The sequence below is a fragment of the Macroventuria anomochaeta genome (assembly GCF_010093625.1).
Source record: "Macroventuria anomochaeta strain CBS 525.71 unplaced genomic scaffold BU25scaffold_32, whole genome shotgun sequence".
NCBI lineage: Eukaryota > Fungi > Ascomycota > Dothideomycetes > Pleosporales > Didymellaceae > Macroventuria > Macroventuria anomochaeta.
In genome coordinates this window covers 7876-20491 of record NW_022985393.1, presented here as the reverse complement: position 1 = coordinate 20491, position 12616 = coordinate 7876, and the positions used below count along the sequence as shown (strand labels likewise).

General features: G+C 51.3%; 7 protein-coding genes across 7 annotated transcripts; all 7 read left to right on the top strand.

Annotated features, from left to right (window-relative positions):
• BU25DRAFT_493730 (AP-3 complex subunit sigma) lies at positions 1-665 on the top strand (the record flags this gene model as incomplete). Its single annotated transcript, XM_033711732.1, has 2 exons — positions 1-192; positions 251-665. The coding sequence occupies exons 1-2, from the start codon at positions 41-43 to the stop codon at positions 663-665; spliced, it is 567 nt and encodes a 188-aa protein (XP_033558298.1). The 5' UTR covers positions 1-40.
• Positions 666-1560: 895 nt separating this feature from the next.
• BU25DRAFT_348630 (uncharacterized protein) lies at positions 1561-2133 on the top strand (the record flags this gene model as incomplete). Its single annotated transcript, XM_033703210.1, has 1 exon — positions 1561-2133. The coding sequence occupies one exon, from the start codon at positions 1561-1563 to the stop codon at positions 2131-2133; it is 573 nt and encodes a 190-aa protein (XP_033558297.1).
• Positions 2134-3602: 1469 nt separating this feature from the next.
• BU25DRAFT_315251 (uncharacterized protein) lies at positions 3603-4139 on the top strand (the record flags this gene model as incomplete). The annotated part of the gene is made up of 1 exon (XM_033702187.1): positions 3603-4139. A coding segment is annotated over one exon (537 nt), but the record flags the coding sequence as incomplete, so codon positions are not given.
• Positions 4140-5005: 866 nt separating this feature from the next.
• Positions 5006-5344, top strand: BU25DRAFT_461299 (uncharacterized protein; the record flags this gene model as incomplete). The annotated part of the gene is made up of 1 exon (XM_033710430.1): positions 5006-5344. The coding sequence occupies one exon, from the start codon at positions 5006-5008 to the stop codon at positions 5342-5344; it is 339 nt and encodes a 112-aa protein (XP_033558295.1).
• A 113-nt stretch (positions 5345-5457) lies between these two features.
• On the top strand, positions 5458-6208 carry BU25DRAFT_450799 (uncharacterized protein; the record flags this gene model as incomplete). Its single annotated transcript, XM_033709716.1, has 2 exons — positions 5458-5734; positions 5778-6208. The coding sequence occupies 2 exons, from the start codon at positions 5458-5460 to the stop codon at positions 6149-6151; spliced, it is 651 nt and encodes a 216-aa protein (XP_033558294.1). The 3' UTR covers positions 6152-6208.
• A 546-nt stretch (positions 6209-6754) lies between these two features.
• Positions 6755-7691, top strand: BU25DRAFT_413674 (Cloroperoxidase). The gene has a single exon (XM_033707089.1). It carries the CDS (start codon positions 6808-6810, stop codon positions 7621-7623), a length of 816 nt encoding a protein of 271 aa, XP_033558293.1. The 5' UTR covers positions 6755-6807; the 3' UTR covers positions 7624-7691.
• Positions 7692-8848: 1157 nt separating this feature from the next.
• On the top strand, positions 8849-9461 carry BU25DRAFT_413672 (uncharacterized protein). Its single transcript, XM_033707088.1, has 3 exons — positions 8849-8907; positions 8975-9070; positions 9175-9461. Exons 1-3 carry the CDS (start codon positions 8884-8886, stop codon positions 9292-9294), a joined length of 240 nt encoding a protein of 79 aa, XP_033558292.1. The 5' UTR covers positions 8849-8883; the 3' UTR covers positions 9295-9461.
• The last annotated feature ends 3155 nt before the right edge of the window (positions 9462-12616 follow it).

Genomic DNA, 12616 nt, shown 5'->3' with positions numbered 1-12616 from the left:
CCCCCCTCCCCCCAACCCACATTCACACACAACACGCACCATGATAAACGCGGTCCTCGTCTTCAACAACGCCGGCCAGCCGCGCCTCACCAAGTTCTACACCCAGCTCGAGACAAGCGTGCAGCAGCGCCTGATCTCCGAGATATTCACCCTCGTCGCCAATCGGCCCAATTCAGCCTGCAACTTCCTGCCGTATGTCGCCAATCTCCAACACCCATACGCTCGACCCACGTATCTGACATCAACACAGTCTTCCGCCCCTCCTCCAGCAATCCTCCAAGTCCTCAACCCCCAGCACCCCGCACAACGACACCCCCTCCCTCGTAACCTACCGCCACTACGCTACCCTCTACTTTATCGTAATCTCCACCTCGACCGAATCGCCCCTCGCGCTCCTCGATCTGATACAAGTCTTCGTGCAAGCGCTGGACGGACTCTTCGAAAACGTGTGCGAGCTCGACCTCATCTTCAACTTCGAGACGCTGCATGCCGCGCTTGGGGAGATGATCGTGGGCGGTGTGGTGGTCGAGACACAGCTTGATAGGGTGGTTGAGGGGGTAAAGAGCCAGGGGAGAGTGGCGAAGAGGCCGGTCAACGAGGGGAAGTTTGGGGGCGGTGGGGGAATGGGGATGGGGAGGGGTGGCGGGTTGTGGGCCGGGAGGTAGGAGCTCTGAGTGCGCGATGGTGCCCCAGACGACCATACTCCAGGGGGACTTTTCGAGGAAGCATGTCTTGCACGGGAGTAGACAGCCTAAGAGTCCGTGCACGAGCGTGGATAGTAGACGAGGCATACATGCTACTGGCGCTAACCATGGGCAGATGAGAACTGTGAACGGCTCTCGGAACGTGAAGGAATGCTTCACTAGAAGACGGTGTCCGCACAGAGAGGTCTGTGAAGAGACTTACGAGGGAGCTATCCGTATGGAACTTTGCCAATGCCGCATCGCTACCCTGTGGCTCTTGTCTTGAACGTACAGTCGGTGGACGGGCTAGCGTACCCAAATAAATAATTGAACATCTTCCACATGACATCAGCGTGCCTCGTCGCTTTCCGTCCATGCTCCGAGCCATCACCATATTTTCCCAAAGCGCATGACTTTTAGTACAACTGCTTGAAAGATGTTACGGTGAATATCCATGATGTGCTTCGCTCCGGTGGCAAGGAAGCCGCCACACCATCAAATCCAGCCTTAACCACAGCAACGTTGCAAGTGGCTAGACATCTCACCTATTACAATACAAATACCAGCACGCCTGTTGCTCATAGCAATACCCTCGAGACAACCAACAGCATCCACGCTTTAGCAACAATGGACAGCACATCGCCCGATATATCACACGAGCTGACAAACACCATCATCTCCCTGCAAGAAACGATCCGAAATGTCAGACTCAAAATCGAGAAAGACCAGCAAGAGTTCATCTTCGATTCTACACAACCCGTATGCTACAGATCCCGATACTCGCTCGTACTCCGCCGCTGATACTCCCCAGATAGGCCACCTGCTAGACAGCGCCGATGCATCGAGCATATTGAGCCTGGCAAAACCCACCAGCGAAATGACATCCGAATTAAACAGCCTCGAGGGAAAACTGGAAACTCTACAAGAAACCCTGACCGAGCGCTCACAATGGCGCCCTCCACCCCAACCCACAGCCATACCTTGCTCAACCGATTTCCTCGATCTCTCAGATCTAAGTACTGCAGTAGGCCTCATATCCGACGTCGTCAAGTACTCGAACCCGAACACCCAGCTCACGCCCCAAAAAGCCTTTGCCGGGAAGAGTTGGACATGGGACCCCCTTTGGCGCGAGTTCTTCTCCGCCTCCCCTGCCACCACCACAGAACCTCCCTCATCCACTTACCTCTCCCGATGGTATTTCGATCCGAGAAGAGAAGTGTGGCAACACGCCAATATGGCAGATTCTGGTCTGCTTCCGGACGAAGCGCAGCAGCGACTTGGTAGTTGGGAGGATTGGAGGTGGGATCCGGGGTGTGGGGAGTGGGAGCTTGATGTCAGCCATGAGTTGGAAAAGGAAGTGAGGGAGGAGGGGGCCAAGTTGTGTGTTTTTGCAAGTAGGTGGCAGGAGAGAGAGGGCGTGTGGGTGTATGTTAGTGGAAGAGGTAATTGAGCTGTCATATTGCATTGAAAAGGAGTGCAAAGAGGTCTATATCCGCATCAGCATTTGGTGTCCTCCAAATCCCGTACTGTTTGGGTCGGCGACTTCCACAGATAGTCTATACAGTCCGAAGGCGAGAAGGTGTATAATCGCTTGCGGAGGTAGCTGAGCACGTATTAGCCTCACTCTGATGCAGCAATAAAAAAAACGCACCGGACCCGATCCATACAAATCCTGGACGTCTGATTTCAGAGTTGTGTTGATAGATGAGGCCCCCGAGCTCAATGGTAGAGTACCAACAACCCATCCTGTGCCACCACTCGACCCGCCTCGGCCGCGATTTCCACCACTCGAGCGACTACCTGGCATTGACTAAAGGATTGTGACAAATGTAGACGTATAGACGTTGTGGGTACCTGTATGTGAAGCAATGGCCTCCGCGTAAAGTTTTAAAGGTTGCAAATATTGATGCCTAACAGTCGGTGACTGTGCGCCCATTCTCCAAGGTGGGGAGATTCGGAATCAGCATGGTCACACACTACGACTATATTTCCTGTAGTTGGTTCAACCAACTTTTCGTGCGAAGTGTATGGCTGAAGACATGGCTTTTGTGGTCACGCATCTACACGCGACTTTCTTTGACCTCGAGGGACGGCTGGAGTTGGAAGCAGACGGAACGCAGGGATGCAAGTTAAGATCGCTCACAATTCCCCATATGATGCCGTACAGGAGTCGTATACCTGACCGGTGAACGAACGATTGTGCGGTTTAGGATGCTGAACTAGTGGACTTTTTGACGTAAGTTGAGATGGCTATATAGTGGTCAGCCTGGGGCTGCAATGTTGTACCGAACTCCTGCATCTTACATCTCAAAGAACTCGAGAACAGGCTCGCGGCAGCTCAGCTGGTAGTACTGCAGGCAATGAATGTACCGGGTCGCAAGTCGCGTCTACATCTTATATCCTGGCGAATTCTGCTCACAATTTCAAACATCGCGGACTTGCCGAAGGCGCACCTTCTCAACTGTCACTTTTTGTTGAACAAGTTCTCAACGGTGAGGCTGTTCATCTGACCGACAGAAACGAGCAGTTGGTGGAGGCCGGTGACCCAGTCAAAGACCCAGTGTTGGATTGGGGCTGAGCTCGCATGGGCTCGTCTCACGTCATCGCTCCCGCTGCTAGAATTCGGAAGCGAAGTCGGAAGCACAGCCCGGCCAACAAACTGCCCAAAAGAGTAACAACAAAGGCCAAGATTTGGAGTAAGCCTCATAAGGCGTCCAACGTACTCACGGCTGAGCGCCAAGACACTATCGCTACGAAGATCTTCTTGACACGATGGACTACTTATACCACTTGGGCTGAGGACTGGGGCATCTCATCTGCAGGTACCAACTTGAACGCAGCATACACGGTCAACTTGAAACCTGAAATATTGTTACAACTCCTTCGCAAAACACCATGTCTACACAATCGTCCCCTTCGGACAGCCCGCTCAAGCACTACGACACACCGACCGGCGTTACACTTCAAGTCGACTTCGCCTGGAGCAAGTTCCGCAACATCGTCAGCGAAAAGAATGGTGACAAGCTCACACCACTCTATATCCAGCACTTTCGCCCAACAAAACCCCAGTTGCGCATCGAGGATGCGACCACCAACACCCAGATTTCGACCGGCACCATCAACCACGTCTCCATCGCCGCAGAATGCACGATACACGGCCAGACCATAAATATCAAGCCGCTTAAAAAGTGGAAGACAGCATACAACTACCTTTCCACCACTCTATCCTCAACTGCCAGTCCGGTACCAATCACATGGATCACCAACAGCAGCCTAAAAATCTGGGACTTTGTTTGTATCGACTCAAGGACACAGCTACCGATCGCCAAGTTCTCGGTCAATTGGTGGGCGCTGAAGGTAGTCGGTAACTTCCACTTCGAGCAGAGCGCAGCCGAGCTGTCGAAAGAAGTCCGCGATGAGGTTGTGACACTCGGTCTGACGATCTTGTACGTTATGACAACGAGGATGAATAATCCACTACATCTGCTCGGTGCAACATTCGCAAAAGCTGGAAAGGTCGAAGATGATGGACGTGCGGGCGGTGTGGAGCTCGAGGAGAGACCGAACGACGGCACGAAGCACAAGCAGGTGTAGGGGGCGAACATGATACGAGCCGAGAGGACTTCATTCACTGAGCAATGTGACTTTACATACATCTGTTGCGCCCATCTCCAATCACGGCTCGCGGACCACCACTCTGCACTGTGCCAGCGAGGCAGCTCAACACCAATCAGTCGACCTCGCCCCAGAGATTTTTCATATACAACGAGTTGCTAGGGCATACGCGGAGGGCCAATGCTTTCAATCTGTTTATTTCTGCAAGCGAATCATCTCAGTGTTTCATGGATCAGTCAGCCAGACGAGCCTGACCGCAAGAAGCTCCAGTATATATTGTTATGTAGACTTCCTCAATACCCATAGACCATCCTTTTCTTATATTTGCTCACCATGCGTCTTTCGTTGTTTGCTGCGCTTCTCGGCGTTACGCTTGCTTTCCCAGACTCGCAGTCTTCGCAGAGACAGGATGCCCATATGCATCTTTTACCACACGAATAAGATTGGAATGCCCTTACTCCAACCCAAAATCGAAAGATTCAAAGCTTGACACATGGTCTCGCAGAGCTGAAGGCAAGATTGGCGTCTTCTTCATGGACCGCAGTGGCGTGGTTACGGTGATGGTACTGGTTAGGAGCAATTCAACAGCTATCCATTTACGCTATTCGGGCGAACGGTAGCGACTTTCGTCGGCTGCCAACAAAGTCTGAGTTTTGTCTGGGCAGTCAAAGTGGTCTCCCAATGGTAAGCGGATGCTCTACTATGAGATGACGACCGAGAACACGCAGAGTGCGCATTGCCCTGAGTCTCTGCAAAGCGTAGCAAGTCAACTTGTTTCTCTCGACTTTGTAACTGGTACAGATCGTGTTGAACACACCAGTGGTGCAGGTCTGAAGATTTTCCCCCAGTGGCTCGCCAATGGCACCATCGTGTACCTTATTAAGAACACAGCCGATGAAGGACTGAGCTACAGTACCGGCAACACAACGACAGCTGTTCCTCGAACCATTCAGAGCCCCTCGTGGTCACCTGATGGCAGCAAAGTCATCTACGAGAATGTCGACTTCGATGTCATCCGCTCCATGGGCAAGACCATCTACTCCTGAGACTCAGACAGGGAGTACCGCTTCACTGCCGTCTTTCCCCAGGCCATCTCGCACGTACACAAGAGCAGCTCGGCAATAGCAGCATCGTGGCAACGAGCCCCGACCTCACCAACATGCAGGCCGTTTTCGACGTCTATGCCACCGGTCAAGTCAACGCCTCGCAGTTCACGAAAGGCCTCACCAGCGCCTTTCAACCAGCATGGAGCCCCGACGGTCAATGGCTTGTCTTCGGTCTGAGCTCGTGCTGCCAATCGCGTGCGACAAGAAACGCGTTGCTGTGCCGCGTAACTGCGAACGGAAGTCACTTCGAGCAGCTCACAGACGGTAGCATCAACACCGGCTTTCCCAGTTTCTCCAGCGACACAAAGTGCATTGTATGCCGCACGTGGGGTAAGGAGGACGGACTGAATCATGGATCTCACCACCCACAAAGTAACCGTGCTGACGAACGGCAAATCTTCAAACCACGATAATGTGCCCTTCTGGTCCCCCGATAGCGAGATAATCGTCTTCACCCGCCGCGTCAGCTACATCAACTTCGACATTTGCACCATCAAGCCCGACGGTATGGATCTTCAGGTTCTGACAACGAGCGGTGGGAACGATGCGCATGCTGTGTGGACCGCTGATGGGCGCATTTTGTATTCGACGGCGGAGTATGAGTTCAGGGGTGAGGCTGCGATCTACGACAATACGTATCAACCGTATGGGCAGATTGTGACTATGGATGCGTATGGGGGTGGGAAGAAGTCGTTGGTGGATGGTTTGTGGGAGGATTCCATGCCGTTGTGCCGAATGAGTGTCTAGATTAGATCCTCTCGCAAGGATGCGACAACCATCTCATAGTTGCCAAACTGAGTGGCTGGCTGCTCAATATACGGGATATCGTAATCACGCTGTTTTCATTTGTAGTGTGTGTGACCGGCGGCTAGCTCGTGCCCAAACAAGCATGGTCTAAGCTGCAGGTGACCGATTTGGGTGTTGCACCGACTCACAATCTTAGCCACAAGCAACTTCACTCATGTCAACCACGCGCTTGCTTGTCATTCACAAATTTCGAAGATGACCTGTACATCACCAGAGGTCCGATCCAAGATTTCAATCTCGATCGCAGCCTATTGCTCTCCGTAGTTCAATTGTATGCGACCTCAGCTCTGGCAGGTCGGTTAGAGGAGGCGTCGATCAAGCTCCAGTCGTTCGGACGGGCCGACGTGCTAGCCCGTACCGAGTGACGGTGGGCTCATGGGGGCTGAACACATGCAGGGTCCATGCGCCCACTATATGCAGCACGGGACAGCCAGCCCTACCGTTCCAGAACAGATATGAGCGAACGCATCCTCCTGTCATTCTCTGAAGTCTCGCGATTGTGAACCTGCATCAAAGACTCTTCGCCTTTTGCTGTGTTAAGAACTGCATCATTGACAAACTTCCACTGGAGCACCAATCTGGGAGGGCCCTTACAGATGTCTTCTGAAAACACGCCTTTGTTCGCCCAACATGCCGCCATAGGAACATATGTTCCCGCCGGACCAGGCGACAAACGGAGTCCATGCCCGATGATCAACTCGCTGGCAAATCATGGATACCTCCCACGAAACGGGCAAAACGTCCTCGCACTTGAGATGAAGGCTGCGATGGACGAAGCTGGCATTTCTAAAACTCTCGGAGCCGTCTTTGTCAATACTGTCTACAACGTACACCAAGAGAAGAGTGAGAAGAACAAAGCTGGGTTCTTGTCGCGCCTGTGGGCCATCGTCCGCGATCCTTGGACACTCTTGTCGAGCTTCGGTATGCGCAGATCGAATCAAACAGACAGCCAGGGCAGACCAGTCCTCGACCTGGACCAGCTTGCGCTACCTGGAGCAGTAGAGCACGACATCTCACTGACACGGAGAGACCACGCACAGAAAGAGGGCAACTGCGGACGGCAGGGGGATCTTGTGAACGATCTCTTAGCATGTTCAGCAGACGGGCGGACAATCACTAGGGAAGAGCTGGCCGGCTTGCGCAAGCGAAGGATCGAAAAGCAACGAGAAGAAAACCCTGGCTTGACGTATGGACCACTCCAACACGAGCTGGCCTGTGGTGAGATTGCGCTCATACTGGGAGTATTTGGTGATCGGAAGAGTGTCCCATACGAGTATCTTGAACCATTTTTGCGAGAAGAACGACTGCCGCTCCAGGAAGGATGGAAGAAGAGACGGTGGTGGACTTTGGGGTTGATCGAGCTGAAGCTCATTGCGACCAAAGTGAAGGGGCTTGTCGGCGTGCAGATATAAAGAGGGAAGCAATGATAGTGACAGCAGTAGCGCCACTGGCGAAGAGAAATCCATAATTCCCCGTGACAGCAACGATGTGAAGTCGGTGATCCGAGACTGTGAATGTTACATTTGTCATCTGCCCATTACGCATGGGTGATGGCCTTCTCGACTTCGACTATGCCTCCACTCGCATGACCCAGTTCACTCACCAGTCACCATTAGCATCCTGGCCGATCAAAGAACCTCCATTCTAATCCTGATGCCATCTCCATGGCCACGATTCATGATAAAGCTTGGTCGCCCGAGAATTGAGGTTCGCTTCTCGCCGTCCACACCAGATCTCATAACCGCAACAGAAAGTCGACATCGTAGAATCTTGCACGAGTCTAGTTCAACTATAAGAAGATGATCTGATTCCAGGCGCCCACCATGGGGGACCCCGCGCCTCTTTAGAAACAGTCAATAGACCAGGCAACCATTGACTTCACCTGCTCGGGATCTCTCTACTTCTTTAGATCCGCTCTCACTCGCGCCGTGAGTTCGCCTTTAGAGTGCGTTTCAAGCTCTGCCACGGTGGTCAGAGTGACCGAACTCATTACGGCGTTCCCATTGCGGCCCGTTTCCCCCGGGATTGGCAGTTCTTTTTACATACCCGCGAAGGTTCAGTGCGTTGATGATGTGCACGGGTTGAGTGGGCCGTAGAGACTGCACATCCATCGTCGTCTTGCACCAGAACGCTAGAAGGACGTCACTTCATCGATCACGGAAGAGCGCAATTCGAGGATCGACATCTCCGATGGCTGTGCTTGACGGCTTCACGCGAGGAGATAAAAGAGGGTATTGATGAACGCAACGATGCGGTGAGACCTGGTATCTGTCGTTCACCGAACACCAGGCCACAGTAAGCACCGTGGTACTACCGGATTGCCTAATCTGCATTCGACATGACTGCCATGCGATGGTTTAGCCGGCAGCAACACCTCGAGCGGTTTAGAAGAGGTTGCTTAGTGGTCGGTCGAAGACGTGTGCCCATACACGGTTCTAGAATTTGGCATGCGAGTGATCAGCCGTTTGAAGACGCATCTGTATGCCGTGCTGGTGTTTGTAAAGGTGTGGAGGTTCATGTGCGACCACCTGTTTCGGCGTGAGGCGACCAGCGCTAAATTTTCTCCTGCTCGTCCGATTGGTCGCTACGCTTCTTGTGTCAAACGCCACCGTCGAAAACTTCTCTCCAGCACTGCACCAACACCACGAGCACGCCTATTTTGAATCGCAATCATGCCCATTTCTAAAAAAGCCAGGGTATGTGACGCCTCCTTTGTTACACTGCGCAAGGCTGAGAGCGTCCAGCTTACTCAAGAATGCGTAGATCCAGCGCGAGCACAAGGCAGCTGAAAAGGCCGGCACCCGCGCGCCGGTCAAGGCAAATGGTCTTCCCGTCAAGGCTCCCAAGCCAACATCGATTGTAAGATTGTATCTAATCCTGAAAGTCCTCATGCCTCGTGCTCTCAGACCACAAAAGCAAAGGGCAGCATGACAGTGCTAACATCTACGGCTGGGGTCATATAGTGCCAAAATTGCCGCAAAGAACTGGTGTCCACGAATAAGCCGCAGATGGAGGCCCACGCGTTGACTCATGATCAGAAACTGTGGGCGAAAGAGAAGTGTTTCCCGAATGACTTCGCTTGAAGGCATTGCATCAGATTGGAAAGAAAAGAACACTCTGCTTCAACGTTGCTACGCCTTGTGTGTATGCAGTGACGCTCTTACGTGCAACTGGCTGTTCATTAGGTTCCCAGTGCTATACTATGTCAACCTGCCAACATCCTAGAAGGGATATCAAAGATAGAATAATGTCCTTGTAATTTCAACTTCTCTAATACCCCTGTCGTTCTCAATTCCCAGTGGTACTTATCAAAGCTCTGTTCCGAGCACAACGGCCGCTTTCACAATGATCTTCTATGGCACCTGCAGTACCTGCAGCCAACTGGACGCCTACTCTGCGGATTTGTGAAAACACAATTGCCTGCCTCGCTAACTTTGCACTGTTCCTTGACGAGGGCATGTCTTCCTTGCGCAGTCATGCCCTGCTCTGCCCTGAACTCCGCACCTGATTTCGCGGGCTTGGAGAAGGTTCAAGACATTCTCCGCGATTCGCTTGTGCTCCGTGGGATCGCCTGAGGACTTCATAGGACCGTACTGGACGATCGCGTCAGCTCGGGTTGAGGATGGGGCGCTCGAAGAGAGTGGCACCATGCTGGGAAGAGTCGCGGTGATGGTAATGTTGCGGATCGTATACATGGAACCGCCTCGCCAATTTCTCAAGCCACATCGACTTGAGCCTTGCCCCCATCTTCCTTAGACAGCTTTGTGCATGTCGAGGACATCCTCCCACTGACACTATCAAAGAACCACTACCTCTCGCAGTCATTCTACTGAACCGAACACCACACATCTTCACAAAACTCCTACACTGTCTACAATGCCTTTGTAGGCATTTTTTGAACCAATGTCAAGGCACTGCCATGCAGCATGTCAAGAAAAAAAACAATAATGGGTGCAAATCGTACCCAAAATACCCCACTCAGCACTACCATCGTGTCTGTGCGCATGCCGACCACAATCACCACCTTGACGCTCATACAAAAATGAGGCTGTAGAGCCGCACACAATAGCTACTATAATGAGATATCTTGGTGGAGTACTCTATAGACCTATGCAAGAAACTTTTGCTACCTACATCTATGTTTAAGCTTGATGTTGTGGCCATGTGTGGACATTTTGGCCGGAGATAGAGAGCCATTGGCGGCAGTAGCACCACCTACAGCACCACAATTCTGCTTCTTTCTAGCTCCTTGTTGCTGTGAGGTCTTGCACTTGCCTTGTTGAGGCTTTTGTATAGGTTTCTTGGTGTTGTGCTCCTTTTGTTGACACTCTCTTTCTGCCTTGCGTTCAGCAACTTCCTTAGCCTTCTCAGCTTTCAGCCGGTCATGCTGTTCCTTCTCCCTTAACTTCTGCTCACACCTCTCCTATGCAATCTTCCCCTTGTACAGCTTATTGGCATGCCTTGGTTCAGCCATCTTTGATTTTTTGAGCTCCTCTGCATTCTGTTCTTGTTGTTTTGCCCTTTCATATGGGCGTGCTTTCTCTACTCTACTAGGAGAGTATAACTCAGCTCCACCATAGTAGTCCTTGTGATGCTTAAACTCAAGAGTCTTGCTCTTCTTCTTGTGCTTCTTCTGAGTCTTTAAAAACTCTTTGAGGCCTGCAATCTTGTGGTGAAGGATTGAGTTTTGAACTGAGATGTGGTGGAGTGAGCACTTGATCTTTTTCAGCTCTTCACTGCCTTTGTCCTTGCCAACTTTGTGCAAAAGAGTCTCTATTTTGAGCCAGTCCTTGCTTCTGTAGACTGGAGAAGAGCTTGTGTTGCTATCAGAGCCCTCAGGGGTGGGCTTAGCAAATCAATGAGAGGATGATATTGGGTTGGAAGGGTGCTATATCCATTGCCTCAAAGGACCTGAGTATCAGCCCCTGAGTAGATGTACTAATCCAGGCTTTCCAGAACAAATGGAAGAAGTTGTAACGGGCTGTGCCCAGTTAGCGCCTTGGCTAGCGCAAGCCTCAGAGCTTGGTACAACCAAATGCCAACACACAACTGGCAAACCTCATCAAATTTGTCTGATCTTATCTTGCATCTACCCTCAAGGTCAGCCCCTTACAGAAGTTGCTCTTCTTGATAACTGATAGTCCCTGGCCATGGTGAAGGTGGGTGTGAGCTCCTTTGTGATGGGCCAGTGTCATCCTGACAAGGCTTGCAGCCAACAACAACCCTCCTAGTCCTTTTAGTAAGGTTCCCATCACCCTGCCTCCTGTCAGCTTGCATCATTGATTCAATTACACCATCACTTGTATCATCATCTTGTACTCCATTTTAGCTATCCACCCATCTAGATATATGAACCCCCTTTCCCCCACCTCTAGATAGTTCTTGCTCATGCTTGCAATTCACCCCTCAATTCAATACTTCACCTTTACTCCTCAATTCACTCCTCAACTCACTCCTCACTGATCCCTTGTGGTATCCTGTCACGGGTATTTCCCCTTACATGTACCGGCTGTTACGATCAGTGGTACACTAGGTAGCACTGACAAGGATTGCTCTCACACTAACGTAGGCAACAACAGAGCAGCGGCAAGTCTCAGTTAAGCTGTGACGGAAACAAGGCCGGCTGTCAGACTGCATATATGCTCTCACTGACCTCACAATCCAATGTACAGCAACAGAGCACGCAGAGCACCCTGCATGAATGCTCCCAGTGCTCTCACTGCGCTGTCAGATCACACAGAGCAGACAGATCACCATGTACAATCATTCAAGTATATAGCATGTAGGAACACTGCCCTTATGGCATTGTGTTCATCAATCAACTTTGTTATTGGAATCTCACCTGCTGTAAGGAGGTGCCTTGCACTATGCCTATATATTAGATACAGAGCCCAATATCAGCAGTTGTGTGTGAGAGGGACCCAGCTGGGGATACCAACTGCTCTCTGAGATGGATGGATTGGTAGAAGGAGGGTTCAGGCTTGTTGAAGATAAGGGTGTAGAAGAGACTAAGTGTGGGGATACCACAAGTAGTGGGAAGTATAAATTATGAAGAAGGGATCAAGTGTAGGAATACCACAAAGGATCAGAGAGAAGTATAAAGGAGTAAAGAGTGAATGTGAAGTGATGAGGGAGTTGGATGATTGAAGGATTGAATTGCAAGCATGAGTAAGAGCTATCTAGAGGTGGGAAGAAGGGGGTATATATATCAAGATGGGTGGCTAGCTAAAGTGGGGGTGCAATAGGGGTTGACTAATAGGGGTTGACGGATAGGGGCTGTCAATAGGGGTTGACTAATAGGGGTTGACAAAATAGGGATAATAGGGGTTGACAGATAGGGGTAATATGGGTTGACAGATAGGGGTAATAGGGGTTGACAGATAGGGGTAATAGGGGTTGACAGAT

What these genes read in the sequence shown, in the direction of transcription:
- BU25DRAFT_413674 (XM_033707089.1), top strand. Translation starts at nt 6,808, where the DNA reads ATGTCTTCTGAAAACACGCCTTTGTTCGCCCAACATGCCGCCATAGGA.
- BU25DRAFT_413672 (XM_033707088.1), top strand. Translation starts at nt 8,884, where the DNA reads ATGCCCATTTCTAAAAAAGCCAGG. An exon ending in CCATTTCTAAAAAAGCCAGG is followed by an intron (nt 8,908 to 8,974) that starts GTATGTGACGCC and finishes AAGAATGCGTAG; the next exon opens with ATCCAGCGCGAGCACAAGGC. An exon ending in CTCCCAAGCCAACATCGATT is followed by an intron (nt 9,071 to 9,174) that starts GTAAGATTGTAT and finishes GGGGTCATATAG; the next exon opens with TGCCAAAATTGCCGCAAAGA.